Genomic DNA, 20,463 nt, shown 5'->3' on the forward strand with positions numbered 1-20,463 from the left:
GGTTGCAAAGAGCAAATACAAAAAATCTCTCCAAAAGAGTTAGACAGACTAGGATTCTTCTTACATTGACCACAATAATGGGACAAGATAATAGGAAAATAAATTTTCAAGAAAATATCACCATTCCATTGAATTCAGAGAGGGAAAGCACATATGCCCACTAGCTGATACCCCACTTGTGAAGATTATTTCAGCTTGCTTGTCCTCAGAGAAAGCGAAGATTACCTGTAGCAGGTATTCTCTGAGGACAGCAAGCTGATAATCCTCACAAAACCCGCCCTCCTCCCCTTGGAATTGTCTCCTCTTCTCTCTTTTTACTCTTCACTTAACTGAGTAGGGGGGCTGTGCGACGGGCGGGAAGGTACATGGCGCATGCGCATTCAGACATGCAGCTCACTTAGAAGGCTCTAGCAAGCTTTTTTGCTTTTAAAACAGCATTGAAACCATTTGAATATATAGTATTCAGTCAATAGATCTGCCATTGTTCTTTGTAAGTTAGACTCTGGTGACAATCTCTGGTATTATGAACTGGTATATGGTCTGTAATAGTACACTGAATATTTCCCCAATCATAATGATATGAACCCATAAGTACATAAGTTATGCCACACTGGGAAAAGACCAAGGGTCCATCGAGCTCAGCATCCTGTCCACGACAGTGGCCAATCCAGGCCAGGGGCACCTGGCAAGCTTCCCAAACGTACAAACATTCTATACATGTTATTCCTGGAATTGTGGATTTTTCCCAAGTCCATTTAGTAGTGGTTTATGGACTTGTCCTTTAGGAAACCGTCTAACCCCTTTTTAAACTCTGCTAAGCTAACCGCCTTCACCACATTCTCCGGCAACAAATTCCAGAGTTTAATTATGCGTTGGGTGAAGAAACATTTTCTCTGATTTGTTTTAAATTTACTACACTGTAGTTTCATCGAATGCCCCCTAGTCCTAGTATTTTTGGAAAGCGTGAACAGACACTTCACATCCACCTGTTCCACTCCACTCATTATTTTATATACCTCTATCATGTCTCCCCTCAGCCGTCTCTTCTCCAAGCTGAAAAGCCCTAGCCTCCTTAGTCTTTCTTCATAGGGAAGTCGTCCCATCCCCGCTATCATTTTAGTCACCCTTCGCTGCACGTTTTCCAAGAAAGATATAGTAGATATAGATATAGTAGTGTATAGAGCTCAACCAACGTGGAGGAGTGGCCTAGTGGTTAGAGTGGTGGACTTTGGTCCTGGGGAACTGGGTTCGATTCCCACTGCAGGCACAGGCAGCTCCTTGTGACTCTGGGCAAGTCACTTAACCCTCCATTGCCCCAGGTACAAATAAGTACTTAAGCCGCATTGAGCCTGCCATGAGTGGGAAAGCGCGGGGTACAAATATTAAAAAAAAAAAATTCTTACTGTACTCTTATGCTCTGTTAGTCGCAACCTCGTGTTCCTACTGATGCGCCCCAACATAAATAAGGGTGCATGGGCAGATTACATAAGTGGCAAATCTTACAGTCTGTTTTGATGCAACCTACCTATGGTTATTCCACTCTGCAGTGGGTTCTAGCTGGTTCCAGTTAATATAGAGGCACATCAAGTACAACTTCCGTAAAGCTGGTTCCCTACATTAGGTGAAATCTCCCTGTGAAATTCTCGTTCGCTTCCCAACAGTTCTTCCCTATTTCTCCTCCCCCCTCCTCACCCCCAACAATAAGCAATCAGTGGTGGTTGTAAAATCAGAGGATGGATTGACAACATAAACCAAAAACGATAATTAGATTGTATTTTTAATAATAAGCAACAGACAAAAATTCTATTGTTTGGAGATTTTGATAAAATCTTATGTAGAGAGGTAGCGTTAACTATAGGTGAAAAGTTAACAATAGATAAACATTATAAAGCTTTAGGGATTATTTTAGATTCAAATTTGACCTTTGAAAAGTAAATTAATGCATTCATTAAGAAATTGTTTTTTAAGCTTAGACAACTCTGAGCAATTAGATCTCCATTGCATTTATGAAATTGTAGGATCTTAGTGCAAGCAATTTTACTTCTGCAGTTGGATTACTGCAACTCTTTATACTGTACTATTTCAGCCAAACTACAGAAATGGTTGCAGTTATTATAAAATACAGCTGTTAAGTTAATATCCAATAGAAGGTGTTTTGATACTATAACTTCTTTTTCTTTAAATAAAAAGCAGTCAGATTTTCAAGATTGTAAAGTATTACTGTCAACTGCTGAGCAAGATGTAAATAGGAACAGCAAACATAGTTTGAAATGTCTTTGTGCAAATGTCAGAAGCCTAAGAAATAAGATGGGAGCATAGGAGCCGGTGCTGTGGGAAGCTGTCTAGACCGTTTTTAAACCCTGCAAAGGTAACCGCCTTTACCACATTCTGTGGCAACGAATATTAGAGTTTAATTACACATTGAGTGAAGAAACATTTTCTCCGATTCGTATTAAATTTACTACATAGCGGGATTTAGCTACCTGGGCTCAGACCCTAACTAATACTGTCTCTCATTGCTTTCTTATTATTACTAATTGGATGCTATCTCACCATTTGAAATTGAATAAGGAAAAAACTAAATTCTTATTAGTGGAGGGCACAACAGAACAAAGAACTAAGATCAAATCTGTTGATTGATGTGAATCATTTCATGTTTGATAAACCCATAAACATTTTGGGTGATATACTGGATAATAAATTATCTGTGCAGCAGCAAATAAATCCCATAGTAACGAGTGTGTTCTATACAATGAGAAAATTAAGTGCAGTTCATAAATACCTAACAGTTGATTTGTTTCAAGTAGTGGTACAGACCCCAATTCTTAGTAAACTTGACTATTGTAATATCATCTACTTGGGTTTACCAAAACATCTAATAAGAAAAATTCAGACAGTTCAAAATGTTGTTTTACACCTAATATAATCTCTATATATAAAAGGCACCTCCAACGTTCTAAATTTGTAGTTGCAAGATCGCATGAGTATCTGCCACGCCCCCGCGTCACAACGTGATGACGTTGAGGGCGGAGGAATGACAACAAATCGGATTGTCATTTGGGTAATCTCTGTTTCCACTCCCCAATGCAGCCGTCATTCCCATACACTCAAAACCAACCAAAATCGGCGCAGGACCCCGTCCCCCCGCCCACAGTCCCCCTCACCCACCCTCCCACAGCCGCTCAAACACCGTTCCACCGCCCTCCCTCTCCTCTCCGACTCCGGCCATGGTACACGACGATTACTACACACGAGCAAGGAAGCCCATTGGTTAATCTCTGTTTCCACTCCCCAACACAGCCGTCATTCCCATACACTCAAAACCAAGCACACAGACATTTTTTTTTCCTTCTGAGGAGACTCAGCAGCACAACGAGTCACTTTCTGTGCAGCACAGAGAAACGAGGAACATCGCTGGAAGGACAAAACTATTTGGATGCCCATGCTCCTGCTCCCGGTATGTGCAGCCACCCTAAGAAAAGACCACCCACACAAAACTAACCACTGACTCGACGTCTGCACCCCCTCGCCCCCCAACCCACCCAAAATCTAAACGCACACTTCCACACAACCAGAAAACAAGACAAATACAAATGGAGATAAAAACAGCAAGCAGGCAGGTTCCCAAGTGCTTACAGGAGCTTCAAAAGACACACTCCCCCCAACCACAAGCAAACACAGCTAGCCACAACACACATTAACGACTTCACCGGCAGGTACCCAAGTGCTTAAAGGAACTTCCCCCCCCCCCACCCCCACTCCCCCCCCCCCCAAAAAAAAACACATCAAAACGCAGCCTTCACAGAACAAGGAATGCTGACAAATACACATGCAGTTCAAATTTGCAAACACAGCTCACCAGAACACAAGCATATTAACGACTTGACACGCAGGTTCCCAAGTGCTTACAGGAGCTACACCCCACACACACACACACACACACACAAAAAGGAAAATCCAACCTTCCACACAAGCAACAAACACAAAACAAAAAAGAAAAACACACACATTCACTCTCTCTCTCTCACACACAGTCAATCTCACTACTCACCCAAACGTACACACTCCAAGGAAAACCTTGCTAGTGCCCGTTTCTTTTGTGTCAGAAACGGGCCTTTTTTACTAGTATATACATAAAACAGATTAGAATTACTCCTTACTTTATTAGGATTCATTGGGTCACTGTTGAGGCAAGGTTATTTTTTAAGCTAGGCTATTTTTTTTAATGGAAAACTACATTTGGACAAGTTCCATTATAGATGATCAATCTTGTACATTATACATTAACAATCTATATAATTTCCGGAAATTATCATTATTTGATCTCCTGAGTCCTAAAGGCATTACCTCAAAGAAGCTTTTTAATTGTTTTCTTTTCAAGCTGCAAAATTCTGGATTTTTTTACCAGATAATCTTAGAAATATTACCAACTATACCATATTTAAGAAAGGTCTGAAGATACTATTCTTTCAGATCTATATGTCACAAAGAAATAATTTGAATTACAGTTGCTTTTTATTGTTCTATATTATTATTATGTTATACTGCTTCAAGGTTTAAGTATTATTTTCATCTATAACTATGTAACTTCTTAGACTATTGTGCTCTAGAACCTTGCTGTAATCCGCTGTGAACTATATATGGGAAACGGAGGGCTATAAGTGAACCGTAACTGTAAATGGTGGAACTCAATTCCCATAGTAATAAGAAGCATCATGAACCACCTGAAGTTCAGAAAAGACCTAAAGACCTACCTCTTCAGGAAATTCTATGAGTATAATATGCACTAATCGTTCTGGAACAACAGTACACAACAGAACTTCTAATTGTAACACATCTTTTCATTTAAGAAATGGACTTGGACATATGTTCTCAAGAAACCCAATGACTATTCCATACATACTAATAGTTATCTTGCCAAACACTGTAAGACACAGCATCATACAACCTTGTAAATGTAATTGAATCAATGTAATTTCTAACAGCTGTTAAATGTAAGCCACAGTGAACTGAAACACATTTTTGGATAACTGTGAGGTACAAATATAAATAAACAAAATCTGATCATATTATAATTACTGTTATCAAGTGACCCCCAGCACCATTACCTCCCGCACCAGATCATGCCCTCCACTAAGGACTAGGTCTAGAATTTTTCTTCCTCTTCTTGGTTCCTGTACCAACTGCTCCATAAAGCAGTTCTTGATTTCATCAAGGAATTTTACCTCCCTAGCATGCCCTGATGTTTCATTTACCCAGTCAATTTCGGGGTAATTGAAATCACCCATTATTACTGTGTTCCCCAGTTTGTTAGCCTCCCTAATTTCTGGTAACATTTTTACATCTGTGGCGATTTGTTCATACACGGTATCTTCAATAAAATCTTTTTGTTGTGACATTGATCTGCTGGCTTTCTTTACCATCCACCTGGTCAGGATTTCTGCAGGTAAAACATTTTCCCCCATGGAGATTGTTGATTTGAAAATTGCACTTTCTCAGTTGCAGCAGAGGGCGTACATAGTTCCACAATGGTATGCTTTTATCCATATTTAGTAGAGATGTTCTGGGGTGCTGGAGAACAGAACACATGTAGGTTTCAATTTCAAAGCTATACATGTTGTTTTGCTTTGAAAATATACCCACAGAATGAATGGGTGCGTATCTCTATGGGTACTTTTTCCTTCAAAGTACAAGAGCATCTTCACTTTGAAAACTTGTATAAAGACGGTGGGTAAAAAAGTACCTGCTTATTGTACAGTATTTTGGAAGTACAAAATGACCTCTGTGTAAATGTTGAACAACCACTGAGATGAAGTAGTAGCATACAAAACAATAACACAATTCAAGATACATAGCTGGGGGAGTAAGGGTAAAGCCTGGGATAATCCCAGAGGATCTTTAGCTGTGGGGGAGTGAGGGCTAAAGCCTGGGATAAGCACAGATGATCCTTAGCTATAGGAGAGTGAGGGGTAAATCCTGGCACAAGCACCCAGGAAACTTGCATGTGAGGTTGTGCATGAAAACTGTGAGATCTTTCATTGGTGGTGGGCAGACCAGAAGGACTTTGCATTTCTTATGAGGCTTAAGTTTTTTTTCAAGGCCCTGCCTTTAGAGCTTGTTTCTAAGTTTTTCCATCTAAGTTCTGTAGGAGAAGATCTCATTCTGCTGGGCAAAGTTATTCAGAGGCTGGGGTGTTTTGGTTTTAGATAAGTTGTATGATCCACTCTCCTGTTTTCCCAGGAATCAGGATGACTATCAACTTGTGAGAAAACTAGGCCGCGGCAAATACAGTGAAGTTTTTGAAGCCATTAATATTACAAACAATGAAAAAGTGGTGGTGAAAATTCTAAAGGTGAGTGTAAGAAGAGGTGTTTTCATGTGTGTCATGTCCTCAGAGGTGATGATGCTTACATCAGCTGTCTTCCTGTCATCTAGTATCATTCATGCAGCTACTTGTCTGATTGATAACCTAGGTGACTGGTCAGTGGGTGCTCCTGTGCATGTTGCGAATGTGTGAGGATGAACTGCTCTGGGAATATGCTTCCTCTGTGTGCATGAACAGTGTGCATGAACATCTCTGGGATAATGCTTCTGCTGTGCATATGTACAATGTATATGCAAAGTGTTCTATGGATGGCACTTCTGCTGTGTATGTTTAGGACATACATACAGACTGACAGCTCTGAAATAATGCTTATGCTTTGTATGCTCAGAAAGTGTGCACAAAGTGCTCTGGGACTACCTGTCTCCTGCATGTGTAGAATGGGCACACGAAACAGCTGTGGATTTGCGCTTCTGTTGCGCATGTTTACAGTTTATTACACTTGATATACCACTTGGTACAATATCAAAAACAAAAGCAAAATAAAAAAAGAACTCCAAAATCAGATAGAAAAGCACAAGACCACACATCACAAAAATACACCCTGCCAGGAATCCAGTTCCTGCTAATCCTTTTAAGAGGACCCTTTGATATTTAGGAAGGATAGAGATGGAGGAGTAGCTCTATATGTGAGAAACAATATTGAAGCAACTGAAATGCAGGGGGCCTGGAGAAAGGAAGAAGCAATATTGATCACCTTGAAAGAAGATGGAACCTCTGTCCACATGGGTGTTGTCTACAGACCTCATCTCTGTAACAGCTTGATAAAGACCTGGTTGTAGATGTCCAAAAGATGGGAAAGAAAAGGGTAAGTGCTATTACTGGGAGACTTCAACCTGCCGGATGCGGACTGGAAAGTTCATCTGTGGAATCAGAAAAGAAGTAGCGAGATTTTGTGAGTGCTTTCTGGAACTGTGGGACCACTGGGAATGTGGGGATAAAAATCACTGGGGATAATTTGAGATTGGGAGACTCACCCAGAGGCAGTTGTGACCCAATTGGTGGAAGGAGGGTGCTAGTGTAGATCACAAGCGGCAGGTGCAGGCGGATGTGAATTGTGCTGGGAATCGACCCTCTAAGTGGCCGTGGGGTAACCTCAGGCAGGTGGCTAGGCATTTCGTGACAGACTCTTTACCCTTAAAGTTTTTGCAGCTCACTACAGGGGAAATTTTAAAATTTACAAATAAATCTGAAGTTCTAGGTATAATTTTAGATTCAAAATTAACTCTGGAAGATCAGATTAATGCCCTTGTTAAGAAATTTATCTTTCGTCTTCAGCAATTAAGGGCAATTCAGTCTGGTCTTACTGTTGAAAGCTTTAGGACTATTGCTCAGGCTGTTCTTCTGCTTTATCTCAATTATTGTAATTCTTTATACAGAGGAAATCACTTTGAAGCCATTGAGAAGATTTCAGCTGCTTCAGAATATGGCTGCTAGGTTCATTTTTAAAATGAATTGATTTGAGAGGGCAACTCCTCTTCTTAAAAGTTGCTTTAGCTTCCAGTTTCCCCAAGTATAAATTTTGAGATTGCCTGTATGGTTTTTAAATCTTTAGTGGGTCTAAACCCAGTAAGTTTATCAAAGTATTTCATTGTATTGTCATCTGGGATGGCCTCTCGTAACATTTACTCCTATACTTTGATGTATCTGAGTTGGCTAGGTGACGGCCTACCTTGTTCGCAAACTCATAAGAGCTCACCCTAGTCTTAGCTTGCATCATGTTAAGATGTTCTGAATAGATGGAATCTAGCAGCAGTCTCTGGTCACCTAGCTTCCTCAAAACCCATGCAGACCCAGTGGCCTTATGCTGTGCTTCTAGTAAGCGAATGCTCTCAGTACAGCTCGCTATTTGTGCTTTTCAGGCCTTAGATTTTTTACTAGCCAACAGTAAGAAGTAACCGCTTGACACTACCTTCATGGCTTCCCATACTATACCAAGAGAAGACACCGATTCCAAATTGAACCTGAGGTACTCCCTCAGCATTGTTCTATATCCTGCCACCGCTGCTTCCTCCTGCAAAAGACCAGTATTTAGTGTCCATCTTTTTTACTTTGTTCTCGGGCCTTATGTTAGGCAGCGTAGCCCATACCGGAGCATGGTCCGAGAGTGTCTTATTGCCTATTCCCGCCTCAGGGTCCCACTCCACTAGTGCAGCATCTAATAGGAGGTAGTCTATACGGGAGTATGAATGGTGTACTGGGGAATAGAATGTATAATCCCTTACCCTCTGATGATTTACCCTCCACAGGTCTACCGTACCAAGTGACTATGCTAGAGATTGAAGCGCCAATGAGTCCCTCTGTCCCTCCCTGCTTGTGGCACTGGATCGGTCAAGGGCCGGGTTCATTACTGCATTAAAATCCCCTCCTATGACCAGGGAGCCCTGCACGAATGTAGCCAAGGAGTTTTTCAGTCTCTCAAGAAAGCCCGCCTGCCCCGAGTTCGGTGCATAAATAAATGCAGTTGTGAGATCCACTTGGTTAACTTTAATATGCAAAAAGATGTAACGTCCGCCCATGTCCCTTTTTACCTTAATCACCTGTGCTCCAACTGTAGTGTTTATTAGTATCGCTACCCCTCTGCAGAGGCAAGGTATGACACTGGGTAGTCCGAGTGAGAGAGAAGCCTTTCATATCTTTTCCTCAAGTGTGTTTCCTGTAAAAGGACCACATGGGGCTTAAGCTGTCTCAACTCTGCAAACAATTTCTGCCGTTTCTGAGGCATGTTCAGCCCCTTTACATTATAAGATATAATCTTTAAGTCTGTGCCCAACATTGAGTGTTCCACCAAGTTTGGCCAGTTATCTCCCTCCAGCTTTGCTCTGTACATTGCTAGGTTGTTTTTCCCTCTGGTGCCTCCACCATACCATCCTCCCCCCCTTCCTGCCCTATCCTCACTCCTTCCCAACCCCCCCCCCCCCCCCCCCCCCCCCGTGAAACCCCTCCCATTCACAACCATTCTCACCAAGTGAAGGACTACTTCCTTCATTTGGGATCTGATTATTATTATTAATTACATTTATACCCCGCGCTTTCCCACACATAGCAGGTTCAATGCGGCTTACAAAGTCTTGAAGGAGAATGTTACAAGTTCTAGTAAACTTAGTAGTAGTGGGGCTTTGAGGATATGTAAATTGAGCATGGAGAGGTAAACAAAGATAGGATGAGCAAAAGGAGAAGAGATTGGGAGGGGTAAGGAGTAGGAAGGATGGAGAGGAAGAGATTGAGGAATGAGCATAAGGAGATTGTGAGACATGGTCAAAGGTATTATAATCGTCGGGGCAGGAATCATGTGGGTGGGCTTAAAAAGTTAAGTTGGGTCATTAGGGTAAGCTTTCTTGAAGAGATGGGTCTTCAACATTTTTCTGAATGGTAGATGGTCGTTGATTGTTTGGATGGATTTTGGCAGAGCGTTCCAAAGCTGGCTGCCCAAAAAGGAGAAACTGGATGCATAGGAGGTCTTGGATTTAGTGCCTTTGCAGTTGGGAAGGTGTAAATTTGAGGTAAATACGAGAAAACGATCTATTTCTGGTTGGGAGGTCGATGAGGTTATTAATGTAGTTAGGGGATTCTCCATATATGATCTTATGAATCAGAGTGTGGACTTTAAAATTTATTCTTTCTCTGATGGGGAGCCAATGAAGCTTCTCTCGAAAAGGTGTTGCGCTATCAAATCTTGACTTGCCAGAGATAAGTCTGGTTGCCGTGTTTTGGGTAGTCTGAAGTTTCTTCAAAATTAGGGTCTTACATCCTAAGAAAACACTGTTGCAGTAATCTGCATGCGTGAGTACTGTGGATTATACTAGGTTCTGAAAGGTGTCCAGGGGAAGGTATGATTTCACTCGTTTCAAAATCCACATCATATTAAACATTTTTTTTGTGATGAATGTAGCATGGTTTTCGAATGATACAGTGGGGGAAATAAGTATTTGATCCCTTGCTGATTTTGTAAGTTTGCCCACTGACAAAGACATGAGCAGCCCATAATTGAAGGGTAGGTTATTGGTAACAGTGAGAGATAGCACATCACAAATTAAATCCGGAAAATCACATTGTGGAAAGTATATGAATTTATTTGCATTCTGCAGAGGGAAATAAGTATTTGATCCCCCACCAACCAGTAAGAGATCTGGCCCCTACAGACCAGGTAGATGCTCCAAATCAACTCGTTACCTGCATGACAGACAGCTGTCGGCAATGGTCACCTGTATGAAAGACACCTGTCCACAGACTCAGTGAATCAGTCAGACTCTAACCTCTACAAAATGGCCAAGAGCAAGGAGCTGTCTAAGGATGTCAGGGACAAGATCATACACCTGCACAAGGCTGGAATGGGCTACAAAACCATCAGTAAGACGCTGGGCGAGAAGGAGACAACTGTTGGTGCCATAGTAAGAAAATGGAAGAAGTACAAAATGACTGTCAATCGACAAAGATCTGGGGCTCCACGCAAAATCTCACCTCGTGGGGTATCCTTGATCATGAGGAAGGTTAGAAATCAGCCTACAACTACAAGGGGGGAACTTGTCAATGATCTCAAGGCAGCTGGGACCACTGTCACCACGAAAACCATTGGTAACACATTACGACATAACGGATTGCAATCCTGCAGTGCCCGCAAGGTCCCCCTGCTCCGGAAGGCACATGTGACGGCCCGTCTGAAGTTTGCCAGTGAACACCTGGATGATGCCGAGAGTGATTGGGAGAAGGTGCTGTGGTCAGATGAGACAAAAATTGAGCTCTTTGGCATGAACTCAACTCGCCGTGTTTGGAGGAAGAGAAATGCTGCCTATGACCCAAAGAACACCGTCCCCACTGTCAAGCATGGAGGTGCATATGTTATGTTTTGGGGGTGTTTCTCTGCTAAGGGCACAGGACTACTTCACCGCATCAATGGGAGAATGGATGGGGCCATGTACCGTACAATTCTGAGTGACAACCTCCTTCCCTCCGCCAGGGCCTTAAAAATGGGTCGTGGCTGGGTCTTCCAGCACGACAATGACCCAAAACATACAGCCAAGGCAACAAAGGAGTGGCTCAGGAAGAAGCACATTAGGGTCATGGAGTGGCCTAGCCAGTCACCAGACCTTAATCCCATTGAAAACTTATGGAGGGAGCTGAAGCTGCGAGTTGACAAGCGACAGCCCAGAACTCTTAATGATTTAGAGATGATTTGCAAAGAGGAGTGGACCAAAATTCCTCCTGACATGTGTGCAAACCTCATCATCAACTACAGAAGACGTCTGACCGCTGTGCTTGCCAACAAGGGTTTTGCCACCAAGTATTAGGTCTTGTTTGCCAGAGGGATTAAATACTTATTTCCCTCTGCAGAATGCAAATAAATTCATATACTTTCCACAATGTGATTTTCCGGATTTAATTTGTGATGTGCTATCTCTCACTGTTACCAATAACCTACCCTTCAATTATGGGCTGCTCATGTCTTTGTCAGTGGGCAAACTTACAAAATCAGCAAGGGATCAAATACTTATTTCCCCCACTGTAAATGGTTATCAATCATTACTCCAAGTATTTTTAGGTTGTCAGATATGGAGAGTTTAACGTCTGGGGTGCTAAGAGTAGTCGGGAGAAGTCAAGAGTATTGAGATGAAAGGACTAGACACTGTGTTTTCTTTTTGTTTAGTTTCATCTTGAAAGCGTTAGCCCAAGAGGTTAGGGTGGTCATGCCTATATTTATTTTATCGGAGATTTCAGATAGATTGGATTTAAAGAGGATAAATATAGTGATGTCATCCACATAGATGAAGGGATTAAGGCCATGTTTGGCTAGTAACTTGGCTAGGGGAATCACCATGAGGTTGAAGAGTATCGGGGAAAGCGGAGATCCCTGCGGTACCCCGCATTCAGATGACCATGGGGAAGATATGTTTGTAGTTTCTTTGACTTGGTAAGATCTTGTGGTAATAAAGCTTTTTATCCAGTTGATGATATTGCCACCCAATCCCAAGTTTGTCCAGAAGTTTAGTTAGGATAGTATGATCAACCATGTCAAAAGCGCTGGATAAGTCAAATTGTAGAAGGATACGGTTTCCAATTGCTATTTCTTGTTTGAATTTGGATATTAAGGTAAGAAGAACCGTTTCAGTGCTATGGGCCAAATGAAAGCCCAACTGCAATTCGTGCAGGATGGAGAATTTCTGAATATATTCGTTGAGTTGCGAGGTCACTCTGTTTTCCATCAGTTTTGTGATTAGAGGGATGGAGGCAGTTGGATGGTAGTTGGTAATATCATTTGCAGGTTTTTGGGGGGTTTTTGTTATAGGTGTTAGTAATATATTGCCATGTCTGGTGGGGAAGGAGCCTCGCTGACGTAGGAAGTTTAAGTGGGTGGTGAGATCTGAAATAAAACATGGGGCGCCTTTCAAAAGATAGTTGGGACAAGGTCAAGTTGGCAATAAGACCTGGAGAGTTTAGAGATGGTTTTAGTGACTTCTTCAGTGGTAAGGAGGGTAAAATTGGTCCAATATCGGTCTGCCGGTACTTCAGATCCAGGGTCCAGTTCGTCAAGAAAGGTGTCTGCAGTAGAATTATCTTGAGAAATCGATTTACGAAGATTGGTGATTTTGTTGTTGAAGTATTTAGCTAATTGGTTAGCAGAAGGACGGTTTGAAAGTGAAGTTGTTACTGGATCTGTGTTGAGGAGAGTTTTTATAATTTGAAATTGCTTTTTTTTATATCTGCACCAGAAATGGTAATTTTTTGTGTATAATAGTCTCTTTTGGCATGTTTAATGGCATATTTGTAGTTCCTTTGTGATTGTTGTAGAGAGGTTTTAAAGATCAGACAAAAGATGGCAAATCAATAGTGTCAAGCACTAAGCATCATGCAAATATGAACAACAAACATACTCTGAAATGTCTATATGCAAATGCTAGGAGTGTAAGAAATAAGATGGGAGAGTTGGAATATATTGCACTAAGTGGAAAATTGGACATAATAGGCATTACTGAGACCTGGTGGAAGGAGGATAACCAGTGGGACACTCATACTGGGGTACAAAGTATATCGTAGTGATAGGCTGGACCGGACTGGTGGAAGGGTTGCATTGTATATTAACGAGAGCCTTGACTCAAATAGATTACAAATTCAGCAGGACACAAATCACACTTTTGAATCATTGTTGGTTGAAATTCCATGTATAAAAGGGAAAAGGACGGTGATAGGAGTGTACTACCGTCCGCCTCACCAGGATGAGCAGGTAGACGCAGAAATGATAAAAGAAATCAGAGACGCAAACAAAATGGGCAATTTCCCAAATATAGACTTGGTAAATGTAACATCAGGACACGCTAGAGAGGTATAATTCCTTGATGAAATCAAGGACAGCTTTATGGAGCAGCTGGTGCAGGAGCCGACGAGAGAAGGAAAAATTCTAGACTTGGTCCTTAGTGGAGCACATGATCTAGTGAGGGATGTTATGGTACTGGGGCCGCTTGATCAGTGATCATAATATGATCAGTTTTGATATCAACCTTGAAGTAACTATACATAGGAAGTCACATACGTTAGTGTTTAACTTTAAAAAAGGAGACTATGATAGAATGAGAAGAACAGTAAGAAAAAAACTGAGAGGGTAAAAACTATACAACAGGCGTGGATGCTGTTCAAAAGTACCATCCTAGAGGCCCAGGCCAAACATATTCTGCGAATTACAAAAGAAAGACGGAAGTCCAAAAGACAGCCGGCGTGGTTGAAAAGTGAGATGAAGGAAGCTATTAGGGCTAAAAGAAACGCCTTCAGAAAATGGAAGAAGGAACCATCTGAAAATAACAAGAAGCAAAACAAGGAGTGTCAAAGCAAATGCAGGGCACAGATAAAAAAGGCCAAGAGGGATTATGAAAAAAGATAGCATTAGAGGCAAAAAAACATAGTAAAAAAATTTTTCGGTATATTAAAAGCAGGAAGCCGGCAAGAGAATCGGTTGGGCTGCTGGACGACCGAGGGGTAAAAGGGGTGATCAAGGATGACAAAGACATAGCGGAGAGATTGAATGAATTCTTTGCTTCGGTCTTCACCGAGGAAGATTTGGGTGGGATACCGGTGTCGGAAATGGTATTTCAAGCGGACGAGTTGGAGAAACGTACTGAATTCACGGTAAACCTGGAGAACGTAATGGGGCAGTTCAGCAAACTGAAGAGTAGCAAATCTCCTGGACCAGATGGTATACATCCTAGAGTACTGATAGAACTGAAAAATGAGCTTGCAGAGCTACTGTTAGTGATATGCAATTTATCCTTAAAATCAGGCGTGGTACCGGAAGATTGTAGCACCAATTTTTAAAAAAGGTTCCAGGGGAGATCCGGGAAATTATAGACCGGTGAGTTTGACGTCGGTGCCGGGGAAAATGGTAGAGGCAATTATTAAAAACAAAATTACAGAGCACATCCAAGGACATGGATTACTGAGACCAAGTCAGCACGGCTTTAGTGTGGGAAATCTTGCCTGACAAATTTACTTCAATTCTTTGAAGGAGTAAACAAACATGTGGACAAAGGGGAGCCGGTTGATATTGTGTATCCGGATTTTCAAAAGGCGTTTGATAAGGTACCTCATGAAAGGCTACAGAGGAAATTGGAGGGTCATGGGATAGGAGGAAAAGTCCTATTGTGGATTAAAAACTGGTTCAAGGATAGGAAACAGAGAGTGGGGTTAAATGGGCAGTATTCACAATGGAGAAGGGTAGTTAGTGGGGTTCCTCAGGGGTCAGTGCTAGGACCGCTGCTTTTTAATAGATTTATAAATGATTTAGAGATGGGAGTAACCAGCAAGGTAATTAAATTTGCTGATGACACAAAGTTATTCAAAGTCGTTAACTCGCAAGAGGATTGTGAAAAATTACAGAAAGACCTTACGAGAATGGGAGACTGGGCGGCTAAATGGCAGATGATGTTTAATGTGAACAAGTGCAAGGTGATGCTTGTGGGAAAAGAGAACCTGATTTATAGCTACGTCATGCAAGGTTCCACGTTAGGAGTTACGGACCAAGAAAGGGATCTGGGTGTCGTCGTGGATAATACACTGAAACCTTCAGCTCAGTGTGTTGCTGCGGCTAGGAAAGCGAATAGAATGTTGGATCTAATTAGGAAAGGTATAGAGAACAGGTGTGAGGATGTTATAATGCCATTTCATCGCTCCATGGTGCGACCGCACCTTGAATATTGTGTTCAATTCTGGTTGCCGCATCTCAAGAAAGATATAGTAGAACTGGAAAAGGTGCAGCAAAGGGCGACAAAAATGATAGCGGAGCTGGGACGACTTCCCTATGAAGAAAGACTAAGGAGGCTAGGGCTTTTCAGCTTGGAGAAGAGATGGCTGAGGGGAGACATGATATAGAGGCATATTTTCCAAGCACTTAGCCTTCCAAAGTTCCATAGGTTTCTATGGAACTTTGGAAGGCTAAGTGCTTTGAAAATATGCCTCATAGGTATATAAAATAATGAGTGGAGTGGAACAGGTGGATGTGAAGTGTCTGTTCACACTTTCCAAAAATACTAGGACTAGGGGGCATGTGATGAAACTGCAGTGTAGTAAATTTAAAACAAATAGGAGAAAAGTTTTCTTCACCCATCGCATAATTAAACTCTGGAATTCGTTGCCAGAGAACATAGTGAAGGCGGTTGGCTTGGCAGAGTTTAAAAGGGGGATGGTTTCCTAAAGGACAAGTCTATGGACCGCTACTAAATGGACTTGGGAAAAATCCACAATTTCGGCAATAACGTATAAAATGTTTGTACGTTTGAGTAGCTTGCCAGGTGCCCTTGACCTGGATTGGCCGCTGTCAGGTACAGGATGCTGGGCTCGATGGGCCTTTGGTCTTTTTCCAGTATGGCATTACTTATGTACTTATGTTTCCATGCATTAAAGTTAAGGCTATCCTTTGATTTGCTCCATGCTTTTTCAAGTTTTCTGGTTTGTGACTTCAGGTTTTTCAGTAAATCGTTGAACTACGGTGAGGGGTTGCGTTTATGTAAAGTCTTGGAGTATAGTGGTGCAATTTCGGCCAAAATCATTTTGCATCTATTATTCCCATATAGTAAGGAAGGAGACCTGTGTTAGGTTGTGTTGACCAGTTATTGGCATAGATATGTAGCCAGAAATTATCATTATCAATCCGTCCTCCTGTGAAGATCGTTATAGGGTCATGTGATTTGGACTGGCCCTTTTTACACCATTGTAAGGTTAGGAAAGCTTTGTAATGGTCAGACCAAGGTATAGGAGACCAATTAATATTTGATATAATGAAGTTATGGTCAGTGGAGAATTTATAAGAGATAACATCTAGCAAATGACCCTTGATGTGAGTGGGTTGTGATGGAGGTAGGATAAGGTCACATAGATCAAGAAGATCCATACATTCTCGGGTGTTGACAGACTTGGAGTCCTATAGATGTAGGTTTAGGTCACCTATTAAGATTACATTAGGGTTGTTGATGCACGAGTTAGATATAAAGCCCATGAAGGTAGAGTGGTTGTGGATCCAGTTACAAGGGGGTCTGTAAAATAAAATACAAGTTAGGTGATCGCATAGTGTGGATCTGTGGATTTTTATTGAGGCAATTTCAGGTTGTGGCATCGAGGCTTCGACCCTCTGCATCGTCGGTACGGAGACATCGGAAGGCTGCGTCGACGTCGGTGGTACCGGGACCTCCGCTGTTGCTGATGTCGTCGGACGGTGGTGCTTCGACTGGAGTGCAGATGAGGGCTGTCCATTCCACTGCTGGTGGCGGTGAGCCTTCGGGTGGGTCTCCTCCTGCCCTGAGGGCTCCTGCGGTACAGCCCCCCCCCCCCCCCCCCCCCCCCCCCCGAGACCGACCTTCTTCGGCCTCGGCCCCGAGGAAGAGACGGTTGGATTCTACATCCTCGTCGGTACCGGGAAGCTCCGGTGACATGCTTCGTTTGAAGAAATCAAAGAAGCATCGACACCGGTCTCCTTCCCGCCTCGGTACCGAGAGCTCTGGGTCGCCGAGGGAGTCGGCACCCAGTAGGCATCGGCACCGGGAGGATCGCTCACCCTCTGTTCAGGAGGTGTCGATGCGCTCCACCTTGGACAGCCCGGAACCGCCTCCATGCCCGGAACAGACTCTGACCTCGACACCTGCATCGGCTTCCCAGTCTTTCGCCACAGCTGCTCTGCACGAGAATCTCCGGGCCGTTCTTCCAAAGATTCTGGGAGAGCTGTTGCGCCCTTCTCCTCTGGTACCGGGGGTGCTTGCGCCACCGGTACCGTCGAGCGAGGCGACGGCTGGCCCTTTGCCCGGGGTGAGGTCTCTGGCATCGGTACCGCTTGCGGTACCGGCGGCAGCCGTCTCCCAGGAAAACTCTCCGACAACATCGGTGGAGGGAGCTTCGCCGGTGCTGGCGAGGGAGTCTACCTCTCGGCGCTCCCACCGTGGCCGTGTTTCCACGGAGTCGAGTCGGGCAAGGCTTCAGACACAGGTTCATGAACTTGTGTCTGATACCGATGGTGAGGCCTCGTGGGAGGAGGAGGAGGACATCAGATATTTCTCTGACGAGGAGTCTGATGGCCTTCCTTCTGATCCCATTCCCTCCCCTGAAAGGCAGCTTTCTCCTCCCGTGAGTCTGTCTTTCGCGGCCTTTGTCCGGGAGATGTCTACGGCCATCCCCTTCCCGGTGGTCGTGGAGGATGAGCCCATGGCTGAGATGTTTGAGCTCTTGGACTATCCTTCTCCACCTAAGGAAGCGTCCACAGTACCCATGCATCATGTCCTAAAAAAGACATTGCTGGCGAACTGGACCAAGCCTCTAACTAATCCCCACATTCCCAAGAAGATAGAATCCCAGTACCGGATCCATGGGGACCCAGAGCTGATGCACACTCAGTTGCCTCACGACTTTGGTGTGGTGGATCTGGCCCTAAAGAAGGCTAAGAGTTCTAGGGAGCATGCTTCGGCGCCCCCGGGCAAGGACTCTAGAACCTTAGACTCCTTTGGGAGGAAGGCCTACCATTCTTCTATGCTCGTGGCCAAGATTCAGTCCTACCAGCTCTACACGAGCATCCACATGCGGAACAATGTGCAGCAGTTGGCGGGCTTGGTGGACAAGCTCCCTTCTGAGCAAGCCAAGCCGTTTCAGGAGGTGGTCAGGCAGCTGAAGGCGTGCAGAAAATTCCTGGCCAGAGGGGTATATGATACCTTTGATGTTGCATCCAGGGCTGCTGCTCAAGGTGTGGTGATGTGCAGACTCTCATGGCTGCGTGCCTCCAACCTGGAGAATAGAATCCAGCAGCGGATTGCGGACTCCCCTTGCGAAGCGGACAACATTTTTGGAGAAAAAGTCGAACAGGTGGTAGAACAGCTCCACCAGCGCGATAACGCTTTCGACAAATTCTCCCGCCGGCAGCTTTTAGCATCTACCTCTTCAGGTAGACGTTTTTATGGGGGAAGGAGGGCTGTTCCCTACTCTTCTGGTAAGCGTAGGTACAATCCTCCCTCTCGACAGCCTGCGGCCCAAGCTAAGCCCCAGCGCGCTCGCTCTCGTCAGCAGCGTGCGCCTCAGCAAGGCCCCACAGCTCCCCAGCAAAAGCAGGGGTCGAGCTTTTGACTGGCTTCCGAAGAGCATAGCCGATGTCAAGGTGTCCGTGCCGGGCGATCTGGCGGTCGGGGAGAGAGTGAAAGTTTTTCACCAAAGGTGGCCTCTCATAACCTCCGACCAGTGGGTTCTCCAAATAGTCCGGCCAGGATACACCCTCAATTTGGCCTCAAAGCCTCCAAATTGCCCACCGGGAGCTCAGTCCTTCAGCTTCCAGCACAAGCAGGTACTTGCAGAGGAACTCTCCGCCCTTCTCAGCGCCAATGCGGTCGAGCCCGTGCCATCCGGGCAAGAAGGGCTGGGATTCTATTCCAGGTACTTCCTTGTGGAAAAGAAAACAGGGGGGATGCGTCCCATCCTAGACCTAAGGGCCCTGAACAAATATCTGGTCAAGGAAAAGTTCAGGATGCTTTCCCTGGGCACCCTTCTTCCCATGATTCAGCAAAACGATTGGCTATGCTCTCTGGACTTAAAGGATGCTTATACACACATCCCGATACTGCCAGCTCACAGACAGTATCTTCGATTTTGTCTGGGATCACATCACTTCCAGTACTGTGTGCTACCCTTTGGGCTCGCCTCTGTGCCCAGAGTGTTCACGAAGTGCCTAGCTGTGGTAGCAGCAGCGCTTCGCAGGCTCGGAGTGCACGTGTTCCCTTATCTTGACGATTGGCTGGTGAAGAACACTTCCGAGGCAGGAGCTCTACAGTCCATGCAGATGACTATTCGACTCCTGGAGCTACTAGGGTTTGTGATAAATTACCCAAAGTCCCACCTTCTCCCAGTACAGAGACTCGAATTCATAGGAGCTCTGCTGGATTCTCGGACGGCTCGGGCCTATCTCCCGGAGACGAGGGCCAACATTCTGCTGTCCCTTGTCTCCCGGGTACGAGCGTCCCAGCAGATCACAGCTCGGCAGATGTTGAGATTGCTTGGCCACATGGCCTCCACAGTCCATGTGACTCCCATGGCTCGTCTTCACATGCGATCTGCTCAATGGACCCTAGCTTCCCAGTGGTTTCAGGCTGCTGGAGGACGTGATCCACCTGTCCACGAGTTTTCTCAAATCCCTGTACTGGTGGATGATTTGGGCCAATTTGACTCTGGGACGCCCCTTCCAAATTCCTCAGCCACAAAAGGTGCTGACTACGGATGCGTCTCTCCTGGGGTGGGGAGCTCATGTCTATGGACTTCACACCCAAGGAAGCTGGTCCCTCCAGGAACGCGATCTGCAGATCAATCTCCTGGAGTTACAAGCGGTCTGGAACGCTCTGAAGGCTTTCAGAGATCGGCTGTCCCATCAAATTATCCAAATTCAGACAGACAACCAGGTTGCCATGTATTACATCAACAAGCAGGGGGGCACCGGATCTCGCCCCCTGTGTCAGGAAGCCGTCAGCATGTGGCTCTGGTCTCGCCGTTACGGCATGTGGCTCCAAGCCACATATCTGGCAGGCGTAAACAACAGTCTGGCCGACAGGTTGAGCAGGATTATGCAACCTCACGAGTGG

At 44.3% G+C, this 20,463-nt stretch overlaps 1 protein-coding gene across 2 annotated transcripts in view; it reads left to right on the forward strand.

The window, feature by feature from the left end:
- The window catches only part of LOC115481564 (casein kinase II subunit alpha-like), a 203,073-nt gene that overhangs the window by 57,074 nt on the left and 125,536 nt on the right, over nt 1–20,463 (forward strand). For both annotated transcript variants that reach the window (XM_030220817.1, XM_030220808.1), the window contains exon 4: nt 6,241–6,352. In XM_030220817.1, the coding sequence (XP_030076677.1) occupies nt 6,241–6,352 (112 nt within the window). The remainder of the gene's footprint in view (nt 1–6,240; nt 6,353–20,463) is intronic.

The sequence above is a fragment of the Microcaecilia unicolor genome, chromosome 1 (genome assembly GCF_901765095.1).
Source record: "Microcaecilia unicolor chromosome 1, aMicUni1.1, whole genome shotgun sequence".
Classification (NCBI taxonomy): Eukaryota; Metazoa; Chordata; class Amphibia; order Gymnophiona; family Siphonopidae; genus Microcaecilia; species Microcaecilia unicolor.